At 44.6% G+C, this 27,838-nt stretch overlaps 1 protein-coding gene across 1 annotated transcript in view; it reads left to right on the forward strand.

Annotated features, from left to right (window-relative positions):
• MSN (moesin) overlaps nucleotides 1-26,816 on the forward strand; it is a 67,980-nt gene extending 41,164 nt beyond the window's left edge. Inside the window, exons 2-13 of the mRNA XM_090265356.1 lie at nucleotides 1,361-1,444; nucleotides 11,421-11,516; nucleotides 13,615-13,889; nucleotides 15,243-15,326; nucleotides 16,006-16,152; nucleotides 17,162-17,258; nucleotides 18,467-18,630; nucleotides 21,345-21,475; nucleotides 21,731-21,891; nucleotides 23,361-23,453; nucleotides 23,810-24,034; nucleotides 24,595-26,816. Of these exons, the coding sequence (XP_090121482.1) occupies nucleotides 1,361-1,444; nucleotides 11,421-11,516; nucleotides 13,615-13,889; nucleotides 15,243-15,326; nucleotides 16,006-16,152; nucleotides 17,162-17,258; nucleotides 18,467-18,630; nucleotides 21,345-21,475; nucleotides 21,731-21,891; nucleotides 23,361-23,453; nucleotides 23,810-24,034; nucleotides 24,595-24,759 (1,722 nt within the window). The 3' untranslated portion in view covers nucleotides 24,760-26,816. The remainder of the gene's footprint in view (nucleotides 1-1,360; nucleotides 1,445-11,420; nucleotides 11,517-13,614; nucleotides 13,890-15,242; nucleotides 15,327-16,005; nucleotides 16,153-17,161; nucleotides 17,259-18,466; nucleotides 18,631-21,344; nucleotides 21,476-21,730; nucleotides 21,892-23,360; nucleotides 23,454-23,809; nucleotides 24,035-24,594) is intronic.
• The last annotated feature ends 1,022 nt before the right edge of the window (nucleotides 26,817-27,838 follow it).

The raw sequence follows: 27,838 nt of genomic DNA on the forward strand, positions 1-27,838 counted from the left end.
TAGCATATTAAATTTGAGGTTTGAACTTAGATGTAAATTCAAACCATGTCTTTCCCACTTAACTAGTGATGTAACTTTAGACAGATACCTAGTTCTTTACCCTTACTGTGGAGATGATACTCTCTACTTCATGAGGTGAGTGTTGATATTAAATTGGGGGGTACATACTGAGTACTAAGACTCCATACATGAAAGCTGCTGCTTATTGTTGCTCCTATTATTACCACCTGAAAACTACCAAGTTTTCAGCCAAAGGAACAAATCTCTACTGAAGAAATTTCAGCTGTCATTGACTTGGGCTAGGGGATCTATTCATTAAGGTAGAGGATACTTTTGTTAGTGCTTATGAAATCATGTGTGTGGCTACCTGCTTTTTTCCCCCTTAAATCTGGACCTCTCGCCCTGGCTGGTGTGGCTCAGTGGATTGACCACTGCCCTGCGAACCAAAGGGTCGCTGGTTCGATTCCCAGCCAGGGCACATGCCTGGGTTGCGGGCTAGGCCTGCAGTTGCAGGCACACAAGAGGCAACCACACATTATTGTTTCTCTCTCTGTCTTTCTCCTTCCCTTCCTCTCTCTCTAAAAATAAATAAATGAAATATTTTTTTAAAAATCTGGACCTCTCTTTGTTCCTTTTTCCTCTGCTGATTTGGCTTTGGTAGCACCTCTGTGATACCCACACCTACTTTTGCTGAAACTTCTTTCCTCTCTTGTGCCTAAGGAGACCAATGAGGCATAAATACGTGAAACATGAATAATGCAAGTTAGTACATAGGACCATAGATGTCAGTACCAAAATGGTCCTTGGATATCACTTAGTGTAACTGACCCACCCCCACCTCCATCCCTACTCTGGAACAGATGAGGGGAACTAAGGTTCAGGCGGCGAATAAGACTTATCCAAGGTTGTAGACAGAGCCCCTTAAGGGTGCTAGGCTTGGAACCCAGTGTTCTTTATCCTTTCCTCAAGTTGGCTCTGCAAAGACCAGTGCTGCAGATAATCCAGGCTGTACATCAGAGGTGGGAGAGAATGTTGTGGGCTTCGGCTGGCTGGAGTAGGTGGGGAAGGCTTCCTGGAAGAGGTATAGTCAGCACTCTCTTTCTCTTGATATAGTAAGCTGATTTCCATTCGTTTTGGTTGTCCCTTGGTAACCATTGCTCTGTTGCTGTGTCTTTTATCTTCAGTAGTAAGCTCGTTGGAAACAGAGGCTGAGTTATTCTCCCTTCCTTACCACCAATATCAAAGTTGCTCAGGTTCTTAGCATCGTTGGTCCCCCTTCTGTGGTTGAGCAGAGACACTTGTCCCAGACTGCTGAGCACAGAGTCAGACAACTAACTTGCTTCCTTTGATCTCATCCTAGATCAATGTGCGTGTGACCACCATGGATGCGGAGCTGGAGTTTGCCATCCAGCCCAACACCACCGGCAAGCAGTTGTTTGACCAGGTAAGGGGTAGACTCTTTGCCCCTTAGCATCTTTCACTTTTCCCAGTTGCTCTCACCACAATCCCTGCTTCTTGGGAATTTCTTTTCCTACTTGATCCTCTAAGGTAGGTCTTAATAACAAAGGAGTCAAAGTTTAACCATGGCAACCTGTGCCTTGGATGGCTCCAATGAATTATGTCCTTGGTCATGAACATGGCAGAAAAGAGGAGCAAGTTGGGTATGAATCTGTGCTAGGTGCTCTAAACAAGGGAGGGGTTTTGGGGGGGGCTGGGTGAAAAAAGTGAAGGGATGAAGGGGTAGAAATTGGTAGTCACAAAATAGTCATGAGGATGTGAAGTGCAGTCAATAGGATTGTAAAAACTATGTGTGATGCCAACTGGGTACTGGAAATATCAGGGGAGCATTTTGTAAAGTTTATGATTATAGAGCCACTATGTTATGTACCTGGAACTAATACAGAAAAATATTGAATGTAAACTGTAATTGAAAAATAAGATAAAAAAATAAAAATGTTAGCACACGGAGCCTTCCTCTCAACTGAAAGATATAAGTGAGCTCTTCTCCATGTTAATGATAAGGCTCAGAAATTAAATAACTTAATTGCATCCTGCTGGTATTTGGCTGGGATTTTAAACCTCACATTCTTGTCACTGTGCCACATGCCCTCTGTCACATTTATGTTGTTGTTTTCTAGTACACAGAAACTGACTTATTGTCCCTGGGGTCATGTGCTTTATGTACATTTTCCTCAAAGGAATATTAGGATTTAGGACACCCCTGAGGATGATGAATGCAGTAGGAGGGTGTTTCATCTCCTGCAGTCATGCCACGGAGGTGATATTGATGTGGTTATTCCTGTCTCCAACCCAAGGGGTATCCCTTTGCTGCAAATCATTATTATCAGGAGGGATATGCTATATAATAGCCAGTTGGGGGCCACAGAATCTTTCGGCATTCAAAGTCTCTACAGGGGCCAAGGGCATGTGCTGTGTGTGACCGGAATTTCAGAAGTGAAACTGTGGCTGAGATTCCTCCAGATGGGCCATTCTGACATTGTCCAGGATGTTAGGACCATATATTACCTTGTTGGATTTTCCAGGCATTCTTGCTTTCCTTTCTCCTTTGCCCTCAGAGTCCCTCTGTAGTCTGAGAACTTCCCTAAAATTGGGAAGGGGAAGGAAGATAGACAAAAGAGGTTATATTCAAATGAAATGATTCTCTTCCTATGAATACCCCTGACTGGTGAGGGGAAAGAGAAGGAGAGGATAGGGATGGTAAAGAGCTGTTTTCTATCCAGCTCTCCCTGTAAAAGGAAAATTTGGTTGGGCATGTCCCTCTGAATCCCTGATATCACATGGTAGACTGAAAAATTGTTTATGGCTAATACTGATGGGAGTTAACATTTGTCCAGGACTTACTGCATGCCAGCTACTATGACAGGCATTTTGTGTACCCTATCATTTGACTACCACAAGGTCCTTTGAGTGTAGAAATTATTACTGGCTCCATTTTACAGATGAGGATACAGAATCTTCATTTTCCTAGATAGGCCTTGTGAAAACTGTTGAACCTCTCCTGGTTGGCATTTTCATTAAAAATAATAATAATAAAATAAATTAAAAAAAAAAAAGTCGGTCTAATACTTACCTCCAAGGCTTTTGGTGAGGTTATGAGAGAGTATATTATTTATATCTCACTTGTTAACCCCCCAAAAAACTTGTTACAGTGGTTTATAAGGATACATAAAATTCACAAAGATAAATTAGAAATAGGTGAGAAAGACAATAAGAACATACAAATAGGAAAGGAAGTGTTACATGAAGCATCCAGCATGTAATAGATATGTAATAAATGATAGCACCCAAATGCCATGGTACTTCTTGTCTTGTTAATTGGATAGAGTCAGGAGATAGGCTTGAGGATCCTCAGAGTACCTAACTTTGAATTTAGCTGGAACTTCTTCTCTGAGGGTTTTTTTTTTTTCTTTCCCTAATAGTAAAGGGTAATCATTAATATTTAATTTGTGAAAGTACAAACTAGTCAGAGGAACATTTAAGCACACATTTACTACAATGAAAGTAATATGCTGACATTCACATAGCTCGCTAGTCTGGAATGAGTGCATTTTGATTATATGAGGGCTCTGCATTCTCTCTTTATATGCGGGTTTTATTTTTTAGATTTTATTTAAGTTATTTTTAAAAGATTTTATTTATTTTTAGAGAGAGGGGATGGGAGAGATAAAAAGAGGGAGAGAAACATCGATGTGAGAGAGAAACATGAATCAGTTGCGTCTCGCATGCCCCCAACCAGGAATCTGGCTTGGGACCCAGGCATGTGCTTGTGCACCAGCCAGGAATCTAGCCAGTGATCTTTTGGGTGGTGTGATAGCACTGACACACTGAACCACACTAGTCTGGGCTTATATGCAGGTTTTCTATTGGAGAGCTTTTAAACGAGCAGCCTTGTAAGACTGAAAGGGCACTGGATAGAAAGTTAGAAATCTTGGGCCCTGGGACTGGCTCAACTGCTAACTCTTCTGATACCTTACACAAGCCTTTTCTTTCTTTGGGTCTCAGTTTACCCATCTGTACGATGTCTAATTGACCTCTCAAGTCTGGTTATCTTTCTTTTTCATTGCATTTATTAGGGTGACACTAGTTAACAAAATCATACAGGTTTTAGTTGCACGATTCTGCAACACATCATCTGTATGTCCACTGTATTGTGTGTTCACCACCCCAAGTCAGGTCTTCGTCCATTTACCATTTATGGTTATCTTTCAAAAATTTATCTCCAGCATTTCTCCTGCATTCTGTACGTCTTTCTCATTTCTAACTCCACTGTTTGGAGTTCACATGACCCCCTTCTATAAAAAGGAGGGAAACGCCTCACTTAAGTATGATTAACAGCTGGCATATTTGTGGGGGAGGGGGAGCTACCTGGCATGTAGGACATCTCCTGCTGGACAGGCTTCTTAATGTCTCTGGGACAAAAGGGAGAAGGTGTCCATACGCTACGAAGGTTGTTTGGCCCTTTGCTTCAGAAAGCAATATCCTTCTGGGCAGCAGCTATAGAGGGGCGAGTATCAGCCAGTGTGGGTTTTATGATGCAACTGGGAACCAGAGGCTTCTTCGGACTCTACCCAGACTCCTTCCCAGAGCCCTGGTTTTACACCCTACCCCTCTCAGGACAAATGACGCCATCCCCTGCACTCAACACTGGGGGCTTTGTTTGTTAGCATTGGAGGACGATAGCTGTGGAGGGTGAGGAAGGCATAATTTACAGCCCAGGGCAGAAAAATCCTTGAACAAAGAAGTTTATTAATTTTGAAAAGCCCCAAGGCCTAGTAATTCTTTGTTAGAGTTGGTTTGGTTTGCGTACTGTGGGTGTGGTTCTGAGGGAAGCCCAGATGGTATGGATCTCTGGCCAGACTGGTATGCTAGTTCTGAAAGTTACTGCGTCCCCAAAAGAAAGCCCTTGAGAAACTTGCATCTTTCATACTGGTGGAGGAAAGGAAAAGGAGAAAACCAGAAAGTTCCTGACTTTCCATCCTGAAGATCAGTGCTATTTTGAGAAATATCACTTATTGAGTACCTACTATGGAGTAGCCCTGGCTCAGTGCTTTAATTCTGACAACTGTCCTTTCTCCGTGAGGTGAAAGAACACACCCTGGGTTATGTAGTTAGTAAGTTGCGATATGGAGTTCCAAAAATAAAGCCCCCCCCGCCTCCACTGTACTACTCTGTTTAAGTGAATAAAGCTGTTGGGCTTGGAGAACACTCCAGAGGAGATGTGCCCTGGCCAGGTAGCTCAGTTGGTTAGAGTGTCCTCCTGATAGGACAAGGTTGTGGGTTCGACCTCTGGTCAGGGCACATACAAGAATCAACCAATGAGTGCATAAATAAGTGGACAAATACATTGATTCTCTCTCTTGAAAATAAATTTAAAAAAGAGGAGGAGATGTGTTCTCTGTGTTGGAATCACTGAGGTGCTGCCTTAGGAAAGAGAGGGCAGTTTTTCTGTGAGATCAGAAGGGGCAGATCTGGGACCCCATAGGTTAAAACTACAAGGAAAGAAGATTTGAACTCAAAGAAGGAATTGAACATCTGGCACTTTGGGGGCCAAGGACAGGAATCCACAGAAGTATGTGTTCATAGGCTGCTGGGGGCTATAATCTCTTCCAACTGAATTGAGGCATAAAGGAGGAGGTTCATTCTGTCTCGCCTTTGAGACTTGTCATTCAAGAAGGCCCTCCTGAGGGAACTGGGCCTAAGAGGAAGGAGCTAAATTCCTTTGGAGGAGTTGATTAAAGCTCTGGGGCCATCCTTGAGCCTAGCAATTACCTGGCTGATGACCAGAGACGAAGCACCCTCATTGGTACCAGCAGTAAATAACAGGCAACAATGGGAAGCCATAGCTTGAGAAGGCCCGAGCACTGGTGGGAAACGGAATTGAGGCCCCTAGTTCCTCCATTTTACCTTTGTTTCTTATGAGTGTGCTCAACAGGTAGGGAGGGGAGAGAACACGTTTTGCAACAGTGTTCTGTCACCTCCACTTCAAAAGCCAGAGGTTCTTCAGAGGACCCTTGATTACCTAGGTGACACTAGGGGGCAGTGCCGTCACAATGAATTCCACTTTTAAAAACCTCTACTTGGCTCCTGTCCAGCCAGGGGCTCTAGCTCTAGTCTAACCTTACCTGCCCCCTTCCTTCAGGGTTTTGAGCTCTTAGAAAGGACATGGAATCTCAGAGCATCCCTTCATTTATCTGTTCATTGACTGATTCGATACTGACTGAAGGAAGGCCTTCTGTGTCCCAGGGAGGATCTGTAGATCCATTAGATACTATCTCTGCCCTTAAAGAAAGTACATGCAACTCTCCTACATAAAATGAAAAACAAAACACAAGAAAGCACCTTTGAGGCTCCGGTTGTGTATAGAATGGTATAGAGAGCATGGGATTTGGTGTTGCCCTTGGGTTCAAACTCTCTCCCTCTATGTCAGCAATTTTCAACCTTTTTCATCTCATAGCACATAAAAGCTAATTACTAAAATTCTTTGCCACTCCAAAAAATATATTTTTGCCAGTCTGACAAAAAAAATTGGTATAATTTTGATTCATTCACACCAAATGGCTATCGTATTGGCTATTGTTGTTGTTTTTTTTTTTTTTTAATTTGACAATCTAAGGGGAGAGAGGTCAGTGCCCCTGACTAAATAGTTAGGTATTGCATGTCTTGAAAGTTCTTGGGGCACACCTGTTGAAAATCCCTGCTCTGTTCAGCTCTGTAAGCTTGGATGGTGCATGTAACCTCTTAGGACTTTACTTTCCTCAGTAAAATGGTAATCATACTAATCTCAGACATTTTTGTGGTTTTATTTAATCCCCAAAGACGTAAAGTACCTGGTACAAAGCAGGCATTCTAATGTCGGTTGTTCTTATTAAGCACTAAATAATTAGGTGGAAATTGCTGTGGAAGTTCAGATAAGGGGGCCGTGAAAGTAGGAAGCTTTTCTGGCTCAGTAAAGTCCTTAAGATTTGTGGACTCTGCATTAAAGGCAGCAGCCCTTTCTTCGTTTTCTTGCTCTTGATTTTATAAAATAACTTATATCTTATTATAATTGTAGTGTTTCCATTTTACAAATGAGGAACTGAGACTTTGAGAGGGGAAAAGACCCGTTTAAGGTCAGATAGCTAAGAAATAGTATAGTACTTTGAACCAGCCATATACTATTTCCAGTTTTGCTTTATTTTTTTTGTCAGCTGTGTGCTTTGGGACCTCCTTTTTCTTTGCCTGTTCCCATTGTGAGTAGAGGCAACTTTGGTCCCTAAACTTAAGAGCTCTAGCTCAGTGTGTTCTGTGCTATAGAGCAGGCGGCCACCTGAGCATAGCCAGTGTGGAGTGGCAGAAGTAGCAAAGGTGGCAGCCCCTCCTGGAACTTTACAGCTGTGCGTTGACTTGCTTTTAGGTGGGTGGCTGATGTTCCTGCTGTGAAGCCTGTAATGGGATCTCAATGGGCCTCAGGTGTTTGGCCATTGACGCAGTTTTGCACATAATTTCTCGTGCCCTTTTCCTCAGGGCTTCAGTGTTTTTCCCTGATCCTTTTCTGGGCTTCTGAAGTGGCAGATTACGTCACTAATTTGTTTACTCAGATAGATGCATGGCATATATAGGGAGGGGGTGTTCTGGGCTCCAGAATTGAGCTGATCGCCCCCTTCCCTCCACAGACTTCAGATACAGGCAGACTTCACATGCGAAAGAGATGCACAATGGGGTTCTTTCTTACATCCAGATGCTTCTGCTAATTAGGGAGGATTTTCTCAGAGACAAATCTCTTCCCCTCACTGGCTCCCAGTTTTCAAATTTATGCCGCTTGGGCCCTATAGGGCTCCACGGTCTGTTTTGGGGGTTTGTGTTATGGGGCTGAATAGAATCCACAGGCAGTTTCTTACACACTGAAGCCCTAGTCCCTCTAGGTGTATGTGGCAGTTCTAAGAGGTACATAGGGCTGTGAAATGGATGGGATTTAGTATCTTGGGACATCAGTTTTCCTTGTAGATGCTACCTATTTCGTAATTAAAACATAGTGATTTAAGGAGTAGAATGTAAAATTTGCACAAATGATTAAGACTAAACCCGAGGCTTCAAAGATTTTCTGGCTTGCAACCATCTACTTGTATTACCGCCCCTTGCTCCCTCCTTGTGGCCCCTGGGTACATGCATCCATTATTTTATGCTGCTTAAGGTTTGCTTCCATGGCAGCTTCGAGAAATACGAGCTCAGGCCAGATGAGCTGGCTGTCTGGGGTAAAAGGGAGCCAAGAAAGAATTTTTTATCCCTCAGGGGTGGAGCCATTTCTCAGAATAGAAGGATAGGATCCTAGTCACTGGAGCCACAGATGTTGTTCCTGGAACTGGGATCTGGATATGCTCTCCCACTAGAAAATGAGGTTCCTCATTTCTCTGCAGGGGCGTCTCACCTGGAAGCAAAGCTGGAAGCAAGCAAAGCTTGGCCTCTTTTCCCAAGTCTTGAGATTTCCTTGTAGCCTAGGGTCCAGGGGTCATCTGTTTTAGCCTTTGTTCTTTTTCAGTCTCAATTCTGATTTCAGACCATATTTCCTTCCCTCCACACCCTTACTTCCTCACTTTAGGACTTAAGGAGGCTAAGAGACTGCTCATCTCTTCAAGTGCTGGAGCCTAAGGGAGTGGAAAATTTAAATGCATCTGATTTCTCTAGGTTCATAAGGGAAGACACAGTGCTTAGAGAAATGAAAATGCCCTACTGATTCTGAAATCTGTTTTTTGGGGTGGGTAGCACTTTAGCTGTTACTTTGTCCAACTTTTCCTCAGAGAAACGCCATATCCTGGAACTATTTTGGCACCTATAATCCTTTTCTTATCACGCTTTTACCAATCTCACTAGTGAAGCAGGCAACGTGGTACAAAAAGAGGCTAAGGAGCTCACTCCGGGGACCTCTGGGATTGGTTGTGCAGGCTGTGCCTGCTGTACTCCTTTTTTTTAGTGCTGGGACCTCTGAGCCTCTACAATGGGGCTGTTGACACAGGCAAAGGTCACTTGTTGCTCTACCAGCTCTGTTCCCAGTCTGCTCCCCGCTACCCTTACTTCCCGACCTAGCGAGCGTCCTGGCCCTATTTGTTGATCTTTAGCTTCTTTGCTGGGTCTCTTTCTGTCCTGGAACTTACTTCTTCTCATTGATTGCATCTGGACGCAATTCTTCTGCAACCCTGTGGAAAACCATTAGAACTGTTCATCGGTTCACATCTTATACCTAGGATGAGATAAGAGGTAGTTTAAACAATCTCTCCTGTCTACACACTCCCCCTCTATGCTCCGTAAAAAAAAAAAAAAACAAAAAACAAACCAATACCCGATTTCAACATTTAACGTTATGTATTCTCCATCTGAAACCTGCTGGCAATTCTTACTGCTTATTGACTTAGACTCAAGGGTTCACGGTGCCATTGAATCCTGGAAGTCTTTTGATCTTTCCTCACACCCCTACCCGCAATTCATCTTTTCTAAACATGTTCCTGGTTTTACACAAGTCAGCAAGAGGTAGATGGGAAATGGGATGATATGTCTTAGTCGTTTACAAAAACCTAATTAATAGAATGATAGAGCTTGGGAGAAAAGAGAGGCAGTTTATGCCACACCACTTGTAGTAGATAGGAAAGCCGAGTTCCAGAGAGGGAAATGTGCGGTCTTGAGGTCACACAGAAAAGTGGAGGCAGAAGGGAGACTTTCAGGTTTCTTGATACCTGCTCTAAGATATGAAAGGTAAGGTCATCAGTCTTTGCTGCCCCAGGGAGCGGTGAAGGTTGATGACTTGGAAATGTGGCTTCTTCCCAAAATGTTTGCTGACTGAGCCTAGTAGGAAAGCCAGAAACCATATCTAGATGCAAAGGTGGTCAAATTTCATTACCGGGCTGGGATATCTGGACTAAAAGTGAGGCAAAGCAGTTAGTCAGTTGAGAACCCTGGTGCTCCTCAGCTGCTGTGTGCTTCTGGCATTAGGAGAAAGCATGCTCGAGAAGAAATGGTACAGGTTTTAGAGTCATGCACATCAGGAGGCTGGTCAATGGTACTAGAAAGAGTGCCTCTCTACACCTCACCTTCCTCATTTATAAAATGGAGATGTAGTAGCTACCTCGGGGTATCTCAGTGTTCACTACCTGGCATATATAATAGGTACTTAATATATGTGAGCTACTTTTTCGTTGGGGCCTCTGAAGTTCTAGAGTGGAAGCTCTGAGAGTGACTATGGGTCCTGGCTTTGGATGCACAGTAGAAACTTTGTGGATACAGTGGAGGGGTATGTGTGTGTGTTTTGAGGGGAGGTAGTGATTTATTCACAGGGAAGGATGTCAGCAACGCTGTGTTCTTGTTATCTCCAGGTAAATTTCTTCATCTCACCCCTCCGCCTCTACTGCCTTCTACCCTCCCCCTGCCCCTGCCCCCACCCCAAAAATAGAAGATAAAGAAGATTGTCTGATGCCAGATGCCAGCATGACCTCATTTGGGATGTGGCTCAGCTTCATTGCCTTCATCCCCAGTGGTAGGCATGCTGGGTTTCAGCCGCCAGCCAGAACTATTAACATGCTAATGTCAGGGACTGGAAAACAGATCCCATCTGTCTTCTTCTGGCTGGCCTCCCTTTCCTTCCCACTGCTCAGCCAAGAGGCCCAGAACATCAGGGGGCCCCTCAGCTACTACACTGAGGTACTCACCATGTTTCCACCCTCATTCCCACTTTTAAACTGAGTGATTGCTAAAGGGGATCATGACTGGGCTCTAATCAGGGCTGGAAAGAAGCATCTCAGCCCCCAGACGCCGCTCAACTTTCAGGTATATAGATACCACAGTCCCTGCTCTGTCTGCTCAAATATTCTGTCTTGGGGCACTGTAAATGGGACTCGGTCTGGAGATTGTGGGCATTATTTACAGTTGCTAAAGATAGAGGAGCAACCCAGGGGAACAATATGCAGGAGTCAAGCCAACCATCTCCACCTCCAACCTTCAATCCATCCTGAAAGTAGGAAGCTACATGGCATAATAGAGGGAGGAAAGTGTCAGAAAACACTGGATTTGAATAGGTTTGGAGTCAAACAGATCTGAGTCTGCTACTAACTGAACCTTTACTTTTCTGAACCTTACTTTCACTATCTGTAAAATGGGCCTAATTGTAATTACATCATAGAACTCTTTTGAAAATTAAAGGAGATAATAGATATAAAGTTATTGGTGTGTGGTAGGACTCATAAATAATAGATCCATTCCCTACCTCAGAAGTACTTTGTGCAAAGAGATGCTGACACCACTTGTATTTTCCTTGTAGACCCTGGACACCTTATGTCCTTTAAGGTTAGGGACCAAGTGGGCTCCACATTTGTATCCTCTGTGCCTGGCACAAGCTATGCATTCCATCAGTGATTGTTTTGTGTTTTCTCTTTCAGGTGGTGAAAACTATTGGCCTGAGAGAAGTTTGGTTCTTTGGTCTGCAATACCAGGACACTAAGGGTTTCTCCACTTGGCTGAAACTCAATAAGAAGGTAACTGATTACCCTACTCTCGGGTTTGGAATTCAGTCCTCTTCCAGGTCTTGCTCAGGAGGGTAACATGTGCTAGCTGGCAAATCTGGGGCACCTAGGGCTGTGTTTTTCACTGGGCCATCTGTTGACCACTGGACTGGAATAAGGGCAGAGGACTCAGCCAAGGCAAATCTCTTGTACCCTTTCTATTTTGACATCTCACAGCAAGAATGGCCAGGGTCCAAGGAGGAAGGTATCTTTCCATTCCTACTGGAAGCTCTGGCTTGAACTTGAACTTATCTTAGACCATAGCCATTAGTGGTTCTTCAGGAGGAGATTGGTATCCTTTTTATTTTGTTTTTCAAACTCAGGGGCTTTAGGAAACTTGTTAAAAAGAGAGTCACTTATTCTTGAACTGGAATCTCAAAAGTTTCATAATCTTATTTTGTCTCTTTCCCAACCTGTCAACTGATGCCTGAATCCCATACATCTGTTCTTTCTTCATTTTCTATCTCAATTGATCTCCAAAGGGGATGATATGAATATAGGTACATTCAAGCCCTGCACCTCCAAGTAGCATCTGTGCAGGAACATGGCAGTCCTTCATCTCAATACCCTCAAATGGGTTGCCTTTGTCCTCAGAGGTCTCCATTCTGTCCTGTGGTTTGTTTTGCTGATTGTGTCTAGCGGATAAGTGCCTCACCTGCTGGCATAGTCTTGTTTTCCCTGAAAGTGGAGACTTTTGCTGGAGAAATGTAGAACTGTTAAGGACCCAATTTCAGGCTTTAAAAGGCAACCTGCTTTGTTCTCTAACCTAGCCAATTCCCAGGCTTTAGTCATGCATCCTGGTCTTTACTTTGCTAATTTATGGAGTTGTGGGAGCCTTAAAAGAGTAACTCTTTAAAGCCTCGCCTTAGAATTTGCAGGCACTTGGATATACGAGGTCTGTCCAGAAGGTATCCAGCCGTGTACTATTTATTGAAGAAGATACAAGAAACATTGTACATGGGACAATGACGCCTCATGCCTCAGTCCCCTTCGAAGTAGGCACCTTGGGACCTCACACAGTTCTCCTAATCACCATCAGCTGCCACGTCGTATTTTCCTGAATCTCACTGATGGTCTGAAATCTTTTCCCTTTCAAAGGTGATTTTAGTTTTGGGAAAAGCCAGAAGTCGCAGGGCCCCAAATCACGACTGTAAAGGGGCTGAGTCACCTGGGTGATTTGATGTTTTGCCAAAAAAAACCTCTGCATGAAACATGATGCGTTATTTTCATTGGGTCATCAATGAAAATAACGTGTCTCCTTTCTGATACTATGAGAGTTGCCCCCTGGCTCTTTGGGATTACCCAAATTGATGAACTTTCAGTGTCTTTTCCCTACCCTACAGCCAATCTCCCACCCCAAAGTCTAATTTTTGAGAACCCATAATTATTTGCTGCTCCCAGGTGACAGCCCAGGATGTGCGGAAGGAAAGCCCCCTGCTCTTCAAGTTTCAGGCCAAGTTCTGCCCTGAGGTGACTTGGTGCATTGTAGTGATGAAGTTGCCAATCACCAGTAGCCCAGAGCTGTGGTCTTCCGAATCATCCAAATAGTTTCCATGGAGGAATGTTCAAGCTTAACACAAAATCTGATGCAGATTCATTGCTCTACTGCCTCAGTTATTTTGAATGTGACAGCCACAGAGTACACATGTTTACTCAACTGTGTCTAGCATCCCCACCGACTAGTACAGTGAAGTCGTCATTGTTCATGTAGGCACATTCCAGTCCAATCTCCTTGGCTGCCAGGTTACATCGATGTTGTGCAAACCGTTCTCGTTATATTAACAATGCTGGATTTTTTTTCAGACAGACTTTGTATTGTCAGATGATGGCGATTTTGGTGCTTATGACAATGTTCATTTCAGGAACAAATCCTCAACGGAAAGAAATTATGGACATGAGAGATTGAGTCCCCAATGAAAATAATGTGTCTCTTTTCATCAGAAAAGTTGCCCCCTGACTCTTTGGGATTACCCAAATTGATGAACTTTCAGTGTCTTTTCCCTATCCTACAGCCAGTCTCCCACCCCCAAAGTCTATTTTTTGAGAACCCATGATTCCTTGCTGCTCCCAGGTGACTGCTCAGGATGTGAGGAAAGAAAGCCCCCTGCTCTTCAAGTTCCGGGCCAAGTTCTACCCTGAGGATGTATCTGAGGAATTGATCCAGGATATCACACAGCGTCTGTTCTTCCTGCAAGTGAAAGAGGGCATTCTCAATGATGATATTTACTGCCCGCCTGAGACGGCTGTGCTGCTGGCGTCCTATGCTGTCCAGTCGAAGTATGGTGACTTCAATAAGGAAGTTCACAAGTCTGGCTACTTGGCAGGGGACAAGTTGCTTCCACAGAGGTAAGGTTGTGCCTGGCTGTCTGCCCTGGCCAGAGGGCCTATGGCCCAAGGCTGACCAACTCCTATTACGCAGAGGCTGCCAGATCTGTCCCTCCCCACTAGGGTCTGTCTGAAGATCACGTTATTATGGTAGTCAGAGAGGCGCATTTGCATATGGCACCATACCCTGTTGTTTCCTCAGCTCTCAAAGTAAAAAGCTGCCCCCCATCCCGTCTGCCTTATTACAGCGCTTTATTACCCTGGAAAGAAGTTCTTATACTGAACCAGAGATTAATTGATTTTCCTATTCTCCGTGGTTCCATTTTTCTCAATACTTTTCACTGACTTAGAGCTCTTACATCAGAGGTTCACAGGGGATAGGGAGATACGCAAGCCATGGGCATGGATAGCTGAAGCAGTCCTTTAATATTGGTAACCAGTGGCCAGGACTTCTGCTTTTGTAAACTTCAAAGCTGGATGCTCCAAACACTCATTATTTTTGTTTTAGCATCAGAACAACACACAAAATCAATAAGGCAGGCATTATCCTTATTTCCTGACTAAGGAAACAGAGGTACAGAGGCGCTCTTATTCTGACAGAGCCAGGCCTGGAACCCTAGTCTCTTAATTTTTTAACTGGGTGTTTTGCCACTGCGTTCAATGGCCATTTTCATTGGCTTTTTTTATTTTTGGGATTGGAAGGAAAAGTTCTGCTTCTTTCTGGGAGCTTCCATCCCATTGGAGCTGTGGCACATGCACAACTCACCTGAAGGTATTGGGGATAGTGGTTGTGCCTGGACTCCATCTGAGTTGCTGCCATGATGTCTGAGATGGTATATTTGAAAACAACCCTTGTTTATGATCTAGTAGATCTGAGAGATTGAGCCTGTTATAATAGATTTTCCCAAAGCCCTTTGGGCTCAGTTCTGTGTTCTATAGCCACAGTCTATAGTCTCACCCTTGAGCAATATTCTCACAACCACATCCTGTTGGTCCCACAAGGATCTAGAAGAGAGTGTGTGTGCCTCTTTGAGGCCCATCTCAATTCTTAGCCACACAAGTCAGTACAGATTCTTGATACATTACTGCTCTACTTGGGGACCACAGCACATTACTGGATTTTCTGGTTAAAGGGATGAAGGAAGTTGTTCCCATTGTTTTGCCTGGTCACTTGTTCTTGTTTCTTTTCTACCTCTCAGGCAGTTCCCTATGTCTAATTAATAACCCCCTTCTGTAATTTCAGTCTGCTTCCAGTTTGACCTCAGTGGGCTGACGACAGCCTCTTTGCATCAAACACTTTAGAGAGATGAGTAGGCTTTCCTTCACCCCTGCAGTTTGGGCTTTGGGCTTTAAACTAACCCATTGTCTTTCCAGGGTGCTGGAGCAACACAAGCTCAACAAGGACCAGTGGGAGGAACGGATCCAGGTGTGGCATGAGGAGCATCGGGGCATGCTCAGGTAAGCCTGCCCTAGTGACTGTGGGCTTCCACTGCCTGTGCAGGAAGAATGAGAGTTGGTTCTGGGGGTATAACAGGCAGAGGACTAAGAACGTTGGAGGATGTAGGAGAGAGAGAGAGAGAGAGAGAGAGAGAGAGAGAGGAATGCACTATACAGGGGGATTTAGAGATAGAAAAATAATCAGAACCATTATAAAGCTGTATTTTTTGTGTGAATGATGGCAACTGATAGCCCCAGTTGTTTTGACTATAACAAAATGGAGGGTCCCTTAGGATCCACAGGGAGCTTCTGGGACACTACAGGCTCCTCCCCAAGAAAGTAGTAAGGAATGCGTTCTCTCATGGCAAGCCATTTGGGGGCTGTCTGGTTGAGGAGCACGTCATGTCGTTTTGCTATCCCCACCCCACGTAGCCTCTCTTAAGAACGTGCCTGTGTGAGACTTCTGTGACAGCTAACACACCAGAGGATAAGCAAGGTTCAGCTCAGCCTTACTTCCCTCGGGAACTGCAGACCTCATGCTTTATCTTGCGCTTTGTTCACTTATCATCTGCTTAACTCCCATCCCCTTTCCCACCCCCGATGGCAAGATACTTGTCAGAAGTGCAGACCCGATAGGCTTGCTTTCTCCCTAGGTCTGATTCACAGGCTCCCCTCCGTAATCTCTGACTCTGTTGCTTAGGGAGGATGCTGTCCTGGAGTATCTGAAGATTGCCCAGGATCTGGAGATGTATGGTGTAAACTACTTCAGCATCAAAAACAAGAAAGGCTCAGAGCTGTGGCTCGGGGTGGATGCTCTGGGTCTCAACATCTATGAACAGAATGACAGGTATATCTCAGAGGTCTCTTAGATTATTTGGGCCACTGTGACACTTAGGGCTCATCACAGAGTAAGACTGGTACCTCCTGGGTCCCACCTGGGGAGTTGTTTTTCTACCTGGTTTAGACCAGCCCAGATAGTTGCATAACCTTGTTCAGACCTCTAAATCTTGCACTGACTAGACTTGTACTATTCATGATGGTAGCACTGGCTACATGTGGCTGCTGAGCCCTTGAAATGTGGCTACTCCAGACTGAGAGGTACTGAAAGTATAAACTACACACAAGAATTTGAAGACTTCATGTGAAAAGCAGAATGTAAAATGTATCATTAATATTTTTTGAAATACTGATTTGCATGTGTAAATGATAGTATTTTGGATGTACTGGGTTATAACAGTTAATTTCACCTATTTCTGCTTACTTGTTTTTATGTGGCTATTAGAAAATTCAAAATTACATGTGTGACTTATATTTTTACTGGACAACACTGGGATAGAACCTACTGTGTCAGGATTTGTAATTAATCCCACTCCTATATGATGATTAAGTGCCTTTTGGCCTATAATCTGTCTCACTACAGCCTTAACTTATTTGCTTGTTTTTTTCCCCTTGGTCTGTTGTTCGTGAAGATGCAGAACAATAGATTATTGTTCATGTAACTTCTGAATTTGGAGCTCATTATTTCCTTTCTCCCTAACTTTTACAATCTCGGGTGGAAGAGTCCCGGTAAATAAGACTGGGGAGTCTTATGAGAGAATGTTACAAGGTGCATGCCACACAAAAATAATAATAAAACAAATCTCAGAGATTGGAAGAAAGAGTAACATGTTGGTTATAATATTAGGAGGTCCTTTGTGCAGCCTCAGAGATGGCAAACTGACCTGGTAGCATATGATGACGCTGGCTGAACTGGCAATAAATCTACCTCCTGGAAGGAGAAGTTGGGGGTGGGGGGCAAGGCACTAACCCTCTTGTTTTGCCCTTTGTCCTGATGTTCTTGCTCTCCATTTCTTCAGACTGACTCCTAAGATAGGCTTCCCTTGGAGTGAAATCAGAAACATCTCTTTCAATGACAAGAAATTTGTCATCAAGCCCATTGACAAAAAAGCCCCGGTAAGTGATTCCTCCCACTGGCCAAGACAAGTACTTGCCAAGGCCTGGATAATGCTAAAAGCAATCATGTAATTGTAGTTTTCTATTCCCTTTCCGGTGTGTGTGTGTGTGTGTGTGTGTGTGTGTGTGTGTGTGTGTGTAAAGGAGGCACAAAAGGAGATTGGTGATGGAAAGGGATGTTGAGGCCAAGAACCACAGACAGTCTAAATGCTGCCTCTTAGCCACTGTCTTCTGTTGCCCTGAGGCTCTGGGGTGAAAACAGAGTATCTCTTATCTTTTAAAGCTTCTAGGCCCCAGAAAGTAGAAACTGTTCATATATAGGTGGGGCAAAAGTAGGATTACAGTTGTTCATGTGAAAAATAACACAATAATTAAAATAATTCAAGGCCAAACTCTGTGTAGGCCCTGGCTGGGTAGCTCAGTTGGTCAGAGCATCGTCCCAATACGCTAAGGTTATGGGTTTGATCCCTGGTCATGGCATGTACAAGAATCAACCAGTGAATCCATCAACACATGGAATAACAAATTGATGGTATTCCAAAGAGGATTTAAGGGGCTGGGTTGGGTATGCTTCTAGAGGATTACAGAAACAGTCCAGCCACGCATGCTGCACTCATCAGAGTATTATGTGGGATTATTGAGCCTCAAAGAGTGGCCCCTGAGATCCAGAAGGATACCTAATGAGCAGATAAAATCAGTTCCTAACTTTCAACTGGATTGAGGGTATTTTAAGATGCAAAGGTTGAAAGCAATTGTGGTTCGATCCAAAGAACACTGATTTCAGAGTCAAGCCTGGATTCTAGTCCTGGGACTGCCCCTAATCTGTTTGACCTTGGCCAAGTAACTTCATCACTCTGATAACTAGCCTCCCTATCTGTAATACGAAATTCAGTTAAATGATCTTTTCCAGTTCTTTTGGACTTAAGAGAAGTTCACCTTCATCTGTCCCTCCAGACTTTTTCTTTTTCCTTTTTTTTTTCAGTTGATCTTTATTGTATTTCCCATTACCAGTTAGTCCCCTTATACCCACCTCTCCCCAGCAATCATCACACTGTTGTCTATATCCATGAGTCCTTTTTACATTTTGCTAGATCCCTCCGCCCCCTAACCTCCCCACCCCGCAACTGTCATCCTGCTCTCCATCTATGAGCCTCTCCCCATTTTCCTTGTTAGTTCCAAACTTGTTCTGATTGCTGGTTTCCTTCCAGGACTTTGTCTTCTATGCCCCCCGGCTGCGGATCAACAAGCGGATCTTGGCGCTGTGCATGGGGAACCATGAGCTATACATGCGCCGTCGCAAGCCAGACACCATTGAGGTGCAGCAGATGAAGGCACAGGCCCGAGAGGAGAAGCACCAGAAGCAGATGGAGCGGTAGGTGATGTGAAGCTTGAGTGGGGACCAAGGCCAGGGCAAGGAAACTGCTCCAAGTTGCCGAGTCTGCTAGAAGCATGACATGAAGTCATCCTGAGACTGGGGGCAGGGGAGGGGGAGAGAAACAGCACGAGCACGCTGTACAGCGATGAGACCCCCTCCAGGAAGCAGGCACCAGAAGCTTAGGATTTCAGAGGCTCAGAGGAGGGAGGGTCATTTCATAGTTAACCATTGTTTATGATCCTCATGCTGTTGCTCTCCTAGGCACGCTGTGGGCTGGTCCAGGCTATGTGGCCAGTATAGCGGCAATAGCAGAAGGCTCCGTGCACGTTTAAACTTAGACTCTAGGGTTTGTTTTTTGTTTGTTTTTGTTTTGTTTTGTTTTTTTTTGAGAGGAATTGGGCAGAGCCACCAGAATTTTCCTTAAAAAGCCCCTATGCACTGAAGGTCCTTGCTACTCGAAGTACAGCAAGCCTCAGCAACATCAGCATCAACTTGGAAACTTGTGAGAAAGGCATAATCTGAGACATTATCTCAGATCAATTGATTCAGAATTTACATCTTAAGATTCTAGTAACCATTTCTCCAGCGAAGATATCCTAATGGCCAATAGGTACATGAAACACCTTTAGTCATTAGGGAATTGTGAGGTACCACTCCATGCTCATTAATATGGATATAATAAATAAAAACAAAATAACAGCCATTGGCAAGGATGTAGAGAATTGGAACTCATGTTTGTTGCTGGTGGGGACGTAAAATGGTTCAGCTGCTCTGAAAAAGAGTTTGGTGGTTTCTCAGTAAGTTAAACACAATTCTACTCCTAGGTATATACTCCAAAGAATTGAAAACAGGTGTTCAAACAACTACATGTACACATATATTCATAGTTGTGTTATTTCCAATAGCCAAAAGGTGGAAACAGCCCAAATGTCCATCAGTGGGTGAATGGATAAACAAATTATGTATCCATACAATGGAAAGTTAGCCGTAAAAGGCATGAAGTACTGGTACATACTACAATATAGATGAATCTCTGAAACATTATGCTAAGTGAAAGAAACCAGACACAAAAAGTCACATATTGTATGATTCCATTTATATGAAATATCCAGAATGGTTAACTCTATAGAGACAGAATGTAGATTGGTGATCGTCAGGGGCCAGGGGATGGGAGGTAGAGAGAAACTGCTTAATGGATGTGGGTTTTTACTTTGTAGTGATGAAAACATTTTGGAACTAGATTGCATTGTGAATCTACTAAATGGCACTGAATTGTTTGCTTTAAAATGGTTAATTTTATATTAATTTCACCTTAATAGTTTATTTAAAAATAAGATGCCAGGTGATTCCTATGCATCTCATAAAGAGCTTGGAACTTCAGGAGGCTTCTAATCCAGTAGGTTGAAAAATGACGCCATGTGTGAGAAATTAAACACCAAGGTTCACATTTATTCAGGAAAAATCTTACTGAGATTGGAGGCAGTTTACAGAGCTGGATCTGGCAGAAATCTGCCCTCAGGGACCTCACAGTCTAATAGGAGAAAGAGGTACAAATGCTGTGTGCTTTGTTCACTCGACAAATATTTTATTCAGCAGTGAAAAAAAAAAAAAAAAGGACAAAAATCCCTGCTCTCATGAAGCTGTCATTCTAGCGGGAAGAGACAGATAGAACAAATAAGGAAATGATACAGTATGTGGAATGGAAAGTCTGACCTTAAATAGACAGCCAGATGTCTCTCCAGCAAAATAGGTTTATTTGGGAACAACAAAGAATTGAAATTTAGGACATGCAGTCCAATGGTGAAGCATATGCAAGTCCAGAGAAAAGAAGAGGCCTAGTTATGGCGGTCTCCATTGGCTGAACTGTTCATGGGCAAGGAGGAATCTTTCCTTCCTTCTGCTGAGGTAGTAAAGTAGTATCACTTTCTGTGGGAGATGCAAGGTAGTCTCTTCCTCCTGGGGCCAGTGTTGAAGGATATGTGCATGAGAGTTCTCTCTCTTCTAGCCTCCTGACTCAACTTTAAATGAGGTTTCTATTTATTAATTTTCACAGTACAAAGTGCTATGGGGAAAAATAAAAGGGAGGAGGAATGGGAAGAAGGATAGTCCAAGTATTCTGAGGGCTCAGAGAGAGAAAAGACATCTAGCCAAGGGAGAAAGGTCTCCTGGAAGAGGTGTGGGAGCAAGAAAAAGAAAATACTTATTCTAGATTTTCCAAAAATTCTAGGGAAAAGGAGTACAGAGTTGGGCTTCAGAACACAGGCAGAGTTAGGCCCGAGGACTGATGTCCTAGCCATAGAGATCACCAGACCGGAAGCATAGTATCCCAGCACAGAGTCAAAACTTTTCTCCATATAACTCCACAAGGTTTCCAAGGCAGAACTTAATAGGCCATTTTACGGATAGGTGTACTGGGAACAAGTGCAAAGAAGTGACATAGCTAACATCATCCACTTAGCTGGAAGAGCTGGAAGTGCAGGTTGGATCTCCTGAGTCTTGGACAAACTGATTGAGCCTTGAGGGCACCAGCCTATGTGGTACTAAGATGTAAGGACAAGGATGTGGGGGTAAGGAAGAGTGATCCCAACTCACAAGTTCTGGGTGTGTTATACAGGTGGGGACTGAGGGGCCAGGGTCAGGGAGCCTTGGCGATCCCTATTTTTCCGTGCGGCCTTGCTATCTTATTTAATCCCTTCTTTTCCCTTTCCCAGTGCTCTCCTGGAAAATGAGAAGAAGAAGCGTGAGATGGCAGAAAAGGAGAAGGAGAAGATTGAACGAGAGAAGGAGGAACTCATGGAGAAGCTGAAGCAGATTGAAGAACAGACTAAGAAAGCTCAGCAGGGTGAGGCTTGATGTCACTTTGGAGAGTGAGTTTTTCCAGATCCTAACTCTATGAGCTGGAGACCCTCCGCCTGAACTGCAGCCTCAGGCCACATAGTCCAGATGTGGCTTCAGAATAGATAAATGGATGGGACAAGAAGAATGCTCAGAGCTTTTTGCCAGCTGTGCCCTGGTGTGAAAGATTTCTAGGAAGGACCTTAGCTGTCTTCTTTATCTCTGCACCCTTCACCTCCTTTTCCCCACCTTCTCTTCCCAGAACTGGAAGAACAGACCCGTAGGGCTATGGAACTTGAACAGGAGCGGAAACGTGCCCAGAGTGAGGCTGAAAAACTGGCCAAAGAACGTAAAGAAGCTGAAGAGGCCAAGGAGGCTCTGTTGCAGGCTTCTCGGGATCAGAAGAAGACCCAAGAACAGCTGGTAAAGCTCCCAAATGGGCTGGGATTGAAGGACCTGAGTTCTCTTCCCTTTCTGCCTACCTATTTACATCTACTTCTGCCCGTAAGGCTGGTTCCTTCCAGCAGGGCCTCCGCGGATAGTTCATGCAGAAGCAAGCTGAGGAGTCACTGGTTTGGCTGAGAAACCTTTGCATTCTTCCTTAACCCTTACTTTTACTGTATTTTCTTGGCCTTTGGAGAGCTGAGCTGAGGACATGACAGAGGAAAGGGAGGGAGGAAGAATTTAAGGGATCCACATTTGATCACCTACTGTGTGTTACAAACTATGCTAACAACTTACCCCTTTTCCTTACTTTCTTATTTCCTCTTCCATAGAAGTCTATGGCATTATACCATATTGGAATATATGTCTAGATAAGGAAATTAGGGCTCAGAAAGGTTTACAAGACTTACCAAAGGTCACACAGTTGTTACTGAGTAAGGATGAGAACCCATTTCTACCTCTGAAGGGCTTGCTCTCTAAAGCCATATATAAAACTATGTGCCTATGGACTTTTCAGGGAAGGAAGGTGAGCATCCATACTTTCATCATTATAATTTCAAAGGGTTCTGTGGCTCAGAAGTTAGGAATCTGTGACCCAAATTCCTTGATATATGTTCTTCCCCGTACTATTTGCAGTGGGAGTGCAGGGAACTAAGACATAATTTTCAGGGGGAAGTTTTCTCTAGGAGTTTTGCCAAAGGTGTGAGAGTTTGCAGAAGCTTTTTTTCCCGTGTTCAGATCACCTTGTGACACTTGAGTGTCTTTCTTATACTTGTCCTGAGAAGAGTCTTAGTAGAGCCCTGAGCATTCTAGGGTGACAAGGAAGGTTCCGCCACTTCAGGCAGTGACACATAGATCTCCAAAGCTCTAAATGCACGGTGCAGTGGGCGATACTGAGAGGGGAAAGTGCTGAGGGATGAGGATGAAGTGAGTGCTGGAGAGGTGAGGAGGAGACAGAGATGATGTGCTATTTATTTGTATTTAAGAAGTCTGAGCTCTGGCTGCTGTGGCTCAGTGGACTGAGCGTCAGACTGCGAACCAAGTGTCACTGGTTCAATTCCCAGTCAGGGCACATGACTAGGTTGCACGTCAGGTCCCCAGTTGAGGACTTGAGTGAGAGGCAACCACACAGTGATGTTTCTCTCCCTCTCTTTCTCCTTTTCCCTCTCTCTAAAAATAAATAAACAAACAAAGAAACAAATAAATAAATATATATATTTTTAAAAGAAGTCTGTAGTCTAGGTGGGGAGCGCTGACTGATAAGGAAATGGTTTGCAGTTAATACGGTACTATAGTAGACTGGGAGTAGGAGTGGTCCTCTGGGATCCCTGGAGAAGGTGTGGTAAAAAGAGCCTCCAGCACAGCAATCAAGTGAAGCAGCACATTTCCCCACCTGGACCCTGAGCATCAGAAGGCCGAGCTCTCACATGCTTTCAATTTACCCGTAGGCCTTGGAAATGGCCGAGTTGACAGCTCGGATCTCCCAGCTGGAAGTTGCCCGACAGAAGAAAGAGAGTGAGGCTGTAGAATGGCAACACAAGGTAAGACACAGTGCCCAGAGCAAAGCATTGTGGGAAGGGGTACCGTATGCATAGGTTCCAGTTCCGAAGATGCCTTAGGTTTGGGTTCCATCCCATTTTGATCATTCCTTGAAAGCAGGCATCACGGGAGAAGGAGCCCAAGGCTTTCTCAAATAACTTCCTAAGATTCTTTAATACTCCAGGGGAATAGGTACAATTGCTCCTCTTATGTAGCTGAGGAAACTAAGGATCAGGCAGATGAAGTGACTTGGTCTGCCTGGTGCCTGCCTTCTGCTGGGCTATTCTAGGCCTGTGTAGGAGGCTGCAAGTTAGCCTACTCTGACTGCTTGTCCTTCTCTCCCTCTGCTACCGGATAGGCTCAAATGGTACAAGAAGACTTGGAGAAGACTCGTGCTGAGCTGAAGACTGCCATGAGTACTCCTCACGTGGCAGAACCTGCCGAAAATGAGCAGGATGAGCAGGATGAGAATGGAGCAGAGGCTAGCGCGGAGCTGCGGGCCGATGCCATGGCCAAGGACCGTAGTGAAGAGGACCGTACCACTGAAGCGGAGAAGAACGAGCGTGTGCAGAAGCACCTGAAGGTATCCAGGCAGGGCCAAAGGCTTAAGGAGACCATGTGCATTGGTTTTAGTAGCGCATGGTCTTCCTTAGATCATCATGCGAGAGTAAGCGGAGGAGCCTCAACCTCTCTCAAGTGAAAACTTTTGTGAGACTCACCTCTTATTTGTTAATCAGAGCCCGAGCCACCTCTTCCTTTTCTAAATTTGTCTTTGCCACACCATCCACCCATACTGCATTTGTCTCTTAATATTCAAGAAGTACTTAGCTGACACAATTTCTACCTGAATCTTTAGTACCTTGGTCTGCTCTCAGGGACTGCTTTTCATCAACTGCAATTGGCCTAAGTTTGTGGTTTCATTATTTCATTCTTGGCCCACTGAAGCCCTAAGAGTGCTGGAAAAAGCTCTGAAAAGTGTGTGTGGTGGCGGCACAAGGAGGAATGACAGGAGCCTGAGGGAGGGGGGATTTGGGGGAGGGGGAAAGAAAAGAGGAGAGGGGAAAGAAGGGGAAAAACTGGTTAAATAAGGGGAAGTAAAATGAGAGGGAGCCATTAACCCACCATGCCCTTGCATCCTCACAGGCCCTCACTTCAGAGCTGGCCAATGCCCTTGATGAGTCCAAGAAGACTGCCAATGACATGATCCACGCTGAGAACATGCGGCTGGGCCGAGACAAATACAAGACCCTGCGCCAGATCAGGCAGGGCAACACCAAGCAGCGCATTGATGAGTTTGAGTCCATGTAATCGGCACCCAGCCCCTAGGGACCCCTCTTCCCTTCTTCCTCGTCCCCTGTACTCCTATACTCTCGCCTAACTCACACTGTGCTGGAGCCACTAACTAGAGCAGTCCTGAAGTCATGCCAAGTTGTTCATTGTAGCCATGGGACCAAACCTAGCCCCTCGGCCCTCATTCACTTCCTTGGGCAGAGAAATGGCTCACTTTGGTGCCAATGGGACCCACTTTTTCCCCTCTGTCTCGTTCAGTACAGCCTGCTAGAATAGACCACTTCTAAAGTTCAGAAGCACTTCCCGCTTGATTTGGGAAACAACCCCACATTTACTGTTGTTCTGTAGGTATCAAGTGTGGAGTAGGTTGAAAACTAACCCCCCACCACCACTTCCTCTTCAGGGTCCTGTGATTTGAAGAATTGGAGCATCACAGGGAGGTAGGGCCCTGGCTATGTGCTCTAGGATGCCAACTGAGCTAAGATTAGGCCTCCCAATGCCCATTACTTCTAGAGTTCTTTAGGCTTTATAGTGATTGGAGGCTAACAAGATGTTCGGTCATTCTCTCTACCTCCCAGATTGGGCCTGTTATGAACTCAGTCCCAATAAGCTTTGTCTTTGACTTCAGGGACTCAGTTTCTCCCCAGGTTGAGATGGGGAAGACAGTGCCTTCAAGAGGCTTTACCAACACCCTAGAAGGCCCTTTGCCCTTCTATCCAGGCAAGGCTGGGTAGAAGATCCTCCCCTCAGTGCCGTATGGGAGCCTAGGCCTGTTTCAAGTGAGCTCTATGGGCAGAAGTAGCTATTATTCTGAGTTCCTCCTCCCTTCCTAGGATTTACTCCTCCTCATTCCAATCCCCAAATCCTCTCCTGCTAGAACAATAGGGATGGTGACCCAAAAATCCAGCCCCCGCCCCATCCAGGACTCTTGCCAGAGGGAGGAAAATGTTCACACCTGGTTTCTATATTTTCCCTGCCATGGGTCCCAGGCCACTTCTCTTATCAGAGCTACTTGGGCCACAGCTCCTGCTTCAGGGTCATCCAGGCCTTGGTATGGTGAACCCTGGATCTTGATGCCAGTTGGCTCAACTGGTGGATGGAAGGAAGAAGCTGAGTGTGGTGAGAGAAGTCTATGGCCTGGATCCCACAGTTTACTTGACTCCATCATGTGCCTAATAGCCCCTTTCCGTCACCTACCTCCAAGCTGGTGACTGGGCCCTGCCTACGTTTGACAGATGTCTAACCCAGATCTTGCCACCAGCTGTGCTGTCCCTTGGAGCTGTAAACCAGAGAACTGTTGGGGGCTCCGGCCTGGTCCCTTCCACAGCCCCACTACCCCTTGCTCTTAACCCAGGAGTAGCCTCTTCCTGCTCTCTGTTGCATGTGTGTTCTTTTTTTTTTTTTTCTACCAGTATTATATATTCTAGTGGCATCTAACGAAATATTGATTTCTGCATGTCTTGCTAATGCACCCTTAGGAGATATTAGTCTTGGAGCAGAGTCATTTTGGCCAAATTCCCTTACCACTCCCATACCTGGGAAAGCATATACTATATTATAAAAGAATATTTTGCCAGAAACATTCATGTAAGAAGCTTTCAGTATTAGTGATATTACCTGTCACTATAGGTCATACAGTTCATTCTTAAAGTACTTGGTATTTGGTTTTATTGTTCCTTTTATGCCTTCTCCCCAGAGTTCAGTCCACGAGGGGTTATACTGTTCCTGCATGCAGTGCCCCTAGCCCAGAGCCCATGGCTTTGATCCCTCCCCCCCCTTCTTCCCTACCCCCGCCTGACCTTGGGGAGTTTTATGTGCATTGCTGTGAATTATATTGACCCCCTCTTGGTGATCTGCCCTATATTAGCTAAATTTAAACCTGGAATTGTGGGGCAATCTAACTGCCTTAAGAGCAGTAACCCACCCCCAGGGAGTCTGGGGAGAAAAGTTAGATTTTGTATTCAGGGTTTTTTTGTGTGTGTGTATTTTTGGGGTTTTTAAAAATTGTTTTTTTGGAGGGGTTTATGCTCAACCCATGTTCTATTTCAGTGCCAATAAAATGTAGGAAGACTTCACTGTGACTTGATGTTTCTTTCTGGCATGGGTGGGTGGCTGTATAATACTGCACTGTAATTTTCACTCTATAGACCCCCATCCCCGGTCTCATTTCATTCTCACCTCAGTCCTAAGGGAAGTGATTGTGACTATCCTCATGTTATAGAGGCGGGAATGGACATGATAAAGTACAGTTACTGTCCAAGGGCACAGGACTATCTGACTTAATACCCTATGTCCTTTTCACAGCTCCACACCAACTAGGTGGGCCCTGCACATGGTCAGTGTGATGCTCCTGGGTTCACTTAGCACTGGGGCTTCGGGGCTTCTTGTGAGGGGTGGTTTGTATCTGAACTTTTGGTATGGTCAAGCCCTGTCCTGCCTCCTTGTCAGCAAGGCCTCCAGGATTGCCCACCCCCTACTTCCCTCATTTATTTCAGTGCCAATGAAAGTCAGATCAATTACCTTGAGCGCTGTTGAAAAACACAGTGGAGGATGAGGTGTCAAGTGAGGGAGAATCGTGTTTTTATGTACAATACCTGCTGGGCAGTATTTATGGTTTATAAAACATGTCCATTTTGTAGCCGAGATACGGCTGTCCCAATTTTACAGATGAGGAAACTGAGATTCAGATAAGCTTTCCAGGTTCTTTTGAACCTGGCACATTCTTACCAGCTCCCTTTTTAGTGGGCCAATACTTGCAAGGAAAAGTAAGTTCCATATTCTGTGGGCCTTAAATTCTTACAATAAGCCTTTGAGGCAGTGGCTCCAAAAATTGTCTGCACATTAGAATCTTAAAGATTCCAAAGCCCAGATTATGTCCTCAAATCAAATTATAACGTCTAATGATGGCACACGGGCATCAGTAAAGTTTTTGATGATTACAATGTGCAGACAAACTTGGGAACCATTGCTCTGAATACTGTTTTATACCACTTTACAGATGGGGAAATTGATGCCCAATAAGATGAATTAATTTTTCCAAGGTCACAGATTAGAAGTAGTAGAGTCAGGAGATGAACACAGGCAATCTAGTTCAACA

This window comes from Furipterus horrens, unplaced genomic scaffold (genome assembly GCF_987537825.1).
Source record: "Furipterus horrens unplaced genomic scaffold, mFurHor1.1.pri manual_scaffold_17, whole genome shotgun sequence".
Taxonomy (NCBI): domain Eukaryota; kingdom Metazoa; phylum Chordata; class Mammalia; order Chiroptera; family Furipteridae; genus Furipterus; species Furipterus horrens.